Source organism: Patagioenas fasciata, chromosome 2, assembly GCF_037038585.1.
Source record: "Patagioenas fasciata isolate bPatFas1 chromosome 2, bPatFas1.hap1, whole genome shotgun sequence".
NCBI classification, from domain to species: domain Eukaryota; kingdom Metazoa; phylum Chordata; class Aves; order Columbiformes; family Columbidae; genus Patagioenas; species Patagioenas fasciata.
The window spans coordinates 101906907-101912906 of record NC_092521.1 but is presented as its reverse complement, the minus strand read 5'-3'; the positions used below and the strand labels follow the sequence as shown (position 1 = coordinate 101912906).

General features: G+C 47.6%; 1 protein-coding gene across 2 annotated transcripts in view; it reads left to right on the top strand.

Moving 5' to 3' along the window:
* The first annotated feature begins 1388 nt into the window (after positions 1-1388).
* CTDP1 (CTD phosphatase subunit 1) overlaps positions 1389-6000 on the top strand; it is a 112658-nt gene continuing 108046 nt past the window's right edge. Inside the window, exon 1 of one of the 2 annotated variants that reach the window (XM_065832162.2) lies at positions 1389-1939. In XM_065832162.2, coding sequence (XP_065688234.1) covers positions 1617-1939 — 323 coding nt within the window. In that variant the 5' untranslated portion in view covers positions 1389-1616. Of the gene's footprint in view, positions 1940-2477; positions 2534-6000 lie in introns of those variants that run through there. The other variant, XM_071804644.1, reaches the window with a different exon arrangement.

Sequence of the window (6000 nt, the reverse complement as noted above, 5' to 3'; positions counted from 1 at the left end):
GCTAACAAGTCAGTCAAACATCCTCTGGAAAGGACCTGCTGTGAAGCCCCTTGTGCCTTCTGCTATTAGTTTCTGTGCCCACACATGTTAACTCTTGGAGTGTCCATGACAAACAAAAATTTTGCATACTTGCTACACAATTGGTAGAGATGTTGGAGTAGTTGTGCATTCCCAGTGCTGCCAGCACTTAAAAGAATCTTGTCTGCAATTGCTAACCTAAAGAAATGTAAATCCTTTCCATTTTAGTCCGGTCTACCCATATAACAGAGAATGACTTGCAAAACATCTAATCACGAACTACAGACACTACTGACCTTGCAGCTTTGGACATTTTGAAGCCTGCACTATTAATTGTCTTGCTTTAACACATATCTCCAGACCGTGAGATAATGTGTCGTTCAGCTGAACATAGCTCATTATACGCTAGAAGGATTATGTAATGCAATATGCAAATGTATAACCAATTAGTTCTTTAGGGTGTGAATGCAGTGATAAGATTTTGCATATAATGCCTTTTTGCTTTTCTTGCTGGCATGCTGGCTCTATTCCAGCATCCAGAGTTACACAACTCTGTAAATAAATTTGACCCATTTGTATGCACGCCGGGTAAGCAACCCTGGTTTTGGGACACCACCAGGAATGCTTACAGCATCCCGACCCTCCTTCGGCACACTGCAGGCCGCTGGGCGCCTCGCACGAGGGCTCCCTCCCCGCCATCCGGCTGAGGCGACAGCTGCACTCCGTGCGCTGGCTGGCCCGCGACCTCTGCTGGTGGAGTCGCGCACACCCCCACCGGCACCTCAGGCCTCGGTTCCCCACGGCCCTGCGGAGATCAGCGGGGCCGCCCGTGCCGGGGTTTGCCCGCGCAGGGACAGGCAGCACGTGCTCCCACTTGTGTGCCCCGGAGCCCAGAGCCGCTCCCCCGCCCTGCCCGCCCAACGCACCAGCGGACGGGCCCAGGGGCCCAGAGGCCCGCGGCCCGCGCTCGGGGAAGGCTATGCCGAGCGGCGACTCGCTTCCTCCCGGCCTCCTCCTCCTGGGACCCGGGGAGAAAGCGGAACGCATCACGAAACTGCTGCGCGCTCCGCGGCGGCCGAGCCCCAAGGAGCAGCTGAGCGGCCGGCGCCGCCACGTTTCCCGCTCCTCGGCCCGAGGCAGAGAACCACAGCTCCCAGCGTGCCCCGCGCCGCTCCGGGGCTGGCCGGCCGACCCGCGCGCCGCCTGCAGGGAGCAGTAGTTCTCCCTCGCGCGACCCTGCAGCTGGCGCGCGCGAAGCCGGAAACGTGCTTAGAGTGGGAGAGGGGGGCGCCGCTCTGCCGGGGCCCGAGCGGGACGGCGCCAGCGGGGGCCACCGCCGCCCCCTCCCGTCACCGGCACCGCCCCTTCCCCTCAGGGGCGCACTGGGTGAGCCTGTGCCTTTAAGCCCGGCCGGACGCCCGGTGCCCCGCGCCTGCGCAGAGGGGTTGTGACCTCGCTGCCTGTTGGCGCCGCTGGTGACTATTGGGGCGCCCCCACTCCCGCCCCCCGCCCCAACGGCAGCGCCAGGCTTCGGCCCGCTACTGGGCCAGCGGCGGCGGCGCGGGCGTTGCCATAGCGACATCCCCCCGGCCGGGACGATGGAGGGGCCGGCAGAGAGGGGCGGCGCGGAAGGCCCGGCGGGGACGATCACGGAGATTCGGGCGCCGGGCCCGCGGCCGCTGCGGCTGCTGGAGTGGAAGGTGTCGGTGGGGGCGGCGGTACAGATCGGGTCGGTGCTGGCACTGTGCGCTCCGGTGCCGCCCGCCCCCCGCCCCGCCGCCGGCCCCACCACCCCGCCGCCCGCCGCCAGCGGCGCCAGCACCCGGCCGCAGCGGGCCGGCACGGAGCGCAAGCTGAAAGCGGAGCGGCCCGGCGTGGTGCGGGAGCTGTGTGCGCGGCCCGGACAGGTCATTGCGCCCGGGTGAGTGCGTGGACGGCGGCGGGGGCTGGCGGGGACGCACGGCGGGGGCGGGCGAGCGAGCAGCCCGGGGAGCCTGCCCCGGGACGAGGGTTTCGCGCTGCTTCTGAGGGGGCCGGGCCGGGCCTTGCTCTGCTGCCCGCCCTGCGGCGCGTCTGGCCCGGCCCTACGGCGCGGCGGGGAGCGGGTCCCCGCCGGAGCTGCGCTGCCTGCGCCATCGGCGCTCTCCATTCTATCCCTGCCGGCGCGGGGGGCGGGAAGGGGGCGCTGCTCCCTCCGCAGCTCCCAGGGGCTGCAGGCGCCGGCGGGGCGGTGTCCGAGGCTGGGAGCCCTGTTCCCTGCTTAGCTCCCTTTCCACGGCGTTTGGTGTGCATCGTCAAGCCTGTGAACTGAGCATCCCTTCACGTGTTGTAGGGTCCTCTGAAATGGCTCTTACTGGCAAAACTACTTGGAAATTCCTTTTTTTTTTTTTCCTTTGGTTTGGCAGCTTGCTGTTGGCTTGGTGCAAAACTTGGTCAGAGAGGGTATAAGTTCCTGCTTGATAGGGGGAATTTTAATGGGAATCAGCACTGTGGCAAGACATTTTAAAATTACTAGGTACTGTACGTGTAATATTGGCAGCCTAAATGTTTTTAATAACGCAGATTTGTTAATGTATAAGGCTTCACAAATATGAATGAGATGATTTAACTTGAACTTTCAGAACAGTAAAGGATTAAATAAAAATATTTTTCTATAGTTAAACAATGGTTTTGCCTTGAAAAGACTGGATGTTGCTTACTTTTAAATTCTCAAATAAATAGATAGGGTATCTCATATTTCTAGGTTAAATTGGGCTAACAGTTTGCTACCCTGTACTTCAAGCAGTTTTTTTCTCAACAGGAAACAATTGAAACACAATTTCCTCTGTTATATGAAAGCAAGTTATTTTCTTTTATTGCAGTTATCTTGATTTGGGTGGGTGCAGCTAGGCCTTAACTTTCTTGATTGAAAATCACTGTGTGTGAGGGTGTTCTCAAAGGTTCAGGGAAAAAAAAAAAAAATTCTATTTTTATCTGTTGATAATGTAAAATGCTACGGAAGAGATAGAAGTTATATTTTTCTTGGTACAGAGAGTATTATTCTTTCTGAGATAAGACAGTGGTTTTCCTTTTGTGCTACATCAGCTCTCTGCTAGTGCATCTGGTGCAACATGGACAATCTTTTAATATCTGACTTAGAATGAAGATACCCTAAATGTTACGCCAGACTAAAAGCATCTTAAAAGTACAGACTAAAATTTTAAAACACTATATGCATGATGAAATTCATCTTGGTAGTGCTGAGTGGAAGGGGAGATAAACTTTTTATTTTTTCATTATGTTAGCGAAGCACTTGAGGGGAAAACAAAACAAAAAAGGTTTTAGATCGTAAATGTAAACAATTTAAAATACCCTGGATCTGATGTAGCAGCATTTTAGGTTTAGCTTTACTCAATGTAGACTTTAGAATTTGAATGCACTAATTCTTATACAGAGCTTTTATTTGAGTTGTATAGTTTTGATTCACTTGATTATAATTAGCAAGTCTTTGCTTTGAGACAATTAGAAAATAAATAGTGTTCTTTATTACTGTTGTTCTTGGTTTCTAACACACTTGTATCTTATACCTCTAAAAGTTCTTAATGTTGACCATTGCTACATGTTATATTTCTGGAATTCTCAGTGTGCGTTCTCTGTTACGTGCTATAATGATATTTACTGGGTGAATGTGAAAGAGAATAGGTAGAAGCAGCGTGAAGTAAGCGTGGTAGAGCTGGTCAGGAGTTGGAGACGTAACTTCTAAGTGACTAAAGAAATGCAGGTTTTTTGTAGAGCATTTAGTCTCCTGTGTCTTCCTGTTCTGTGGTAATGGTAATAACATTGCACTACCTACCTTCAATATATGTTAAGGTTGTGCAGCATTAGAATACAGGTGTGACTATAGTAGGCAACATAGCTGAAATTTATTCAGCATCTCCAGAAGATACACCTTTTAAAATCCAAACTATCCGGGGTGGTAGGTGCCATTTGCTGCCTTAAAAAAAGTGGATTTGATCAGTTCAGCCCTTAATTATCTATTATCCAAAGATATGTGCAAATAAATGTCAGGCACTTAGATGCTATAGAAATACCATTTCTATTCCAAGTATTTTTTCTTTTCATTAGAACATGAAGAACCTAAGTAGAATTATCCTTTTTATTTGAGGATAAATAATGTAACTGGCTAAGTTTTTTCAATGTCAATTTGGTCATCACTATTTCTGAAAATAATGACATCTTTTAGCACAAGATACATTTCTAACCTTTGGCATGAGATGGAATCTTTTGGTATATGAAAGTAATTTTCCACATATGTAGCAACTTAATTTTTTTGTTGTTTGATTACCTACTTTTTTGGCGTTGACAATGGTATAAGCTGTCTGCAGGGAATAGAATGGTATGGGGATGTGACAGCCCAAGGCAGGCAGGAAGTAGATTTTGCTTATAGTGGCAGAGGTAGGCTTAGCACCAAATGTCAAACTACAACTTGAGAAAGGAAGGTATTTGACCTGTTGGGACTGTAAATAGCAGAGATGACAGCAAGCAGTTAATGAAAGATCTTTGATGTTAATGAAGCATGATTTCTATGGGTGGGAGGAACACAAATGTCAAAACTTCTGCACTGCTCTCTGTAATAATAATGCTAGTTACCCATCAAGGTTAATAGTTCTGAAACTGATACAGGTATGTCAGGATTCTGGGTTGGGTCCGTATTTTGTTTTATGTGACTATTTACATAAGAGTTTCTGACATGAAATGATTATCCCATTTCAAGCCCTACTGATGGGATAGACAACTGAAAGTCTATTGTTTGGTTCATATTAGTAGAGTCTTACAAAATATTTACTACCTGTACATTTAAACTGGATATCTTTGTGTCTTTCTACATAGCTTTAATAGCTAAAACTTCTGTTCTTCTGCAGAACATAAAGTGAGTGTTGTAATAAAAATCTCTTTTGAACCTACCTGTATTCTAGTGAAGCAAAGCTTTTATTTTCTCATTTTGGAGAAAATGGGAAAGAGGTGTGATTTTATTCTCTAATACTGTAGATTTTTAGCATTCTTTTATATCAAAAACTTGATTATATATTTTGAAAATGTATCTTCCTTTGGTTACCTAGTATCACAAAGCCTCAGGGCTTAGTTTAATACCCAAGATGAAAGACACTTAACCCTGGACCCCAATAACTTCCATCTTACAGTCTTCAAGGCAAATAAAATTCTGATGAATTACATTTTATTTTGAAGTGATGGCACTTGTAATAAACTACAGGAAAAACAGTTTGTTTCAGTTAGACACAAGTGTTTCCATAATAGCCTGTCAAATATTTGATGAGCTCATTGGAGTCTACAGAAAAACCTAATTGCCAAACACTAAGAATTGTTAAATAACACCAGTGTACTACATCTCTCGCCTACTTCCTTTTAACCCTTGGATTCATTCTTTTCTTTTTTTTTTTTTTTTTCTTTAATAGCATCTGTTTTCACAAAACTTGTAGGAACTTCCTTATCTAAAAGAATCAAGCTGCTCAGTCAGATTAGGTTGGAAACGGGCATCAGACTCAGAAGTTACCAGTAATGTGGTGGTACCAGCATTCCGTCTGCAGCTCTTCATGGTGCAGACTGTGGTTTTGTGGTTGCTTCAGGCTCATACAACAGTTGGCTGGAAAGGGTGCTCACATTTTTGTGTGCCTCCAGCTCGCATTGAGGTGGGTGTTGGAAATCATGTAGCTAAAGATGGCTTGGTCTCTTTTTTTGCTTTCTGTCCTTGCCACCTGACCTCCTGCAAAACGGTCCATACTAATTAACTCCCTTGTTTTGCTCAGTTGCTGCAACAGGAGTGTAGTGTAGCAGGAAAGGGAGGCAGATTTCTCTTTTCAGCAGTAGCCTGTATTTAGATCAAATTTTTGTGTAAATGCCAGTGGTGTCATTAGGGGGATAAAAATCCATGTTGACACCAGGAAATAACATTATTGGGATTGTGTATGTCCCATATGGCATTTT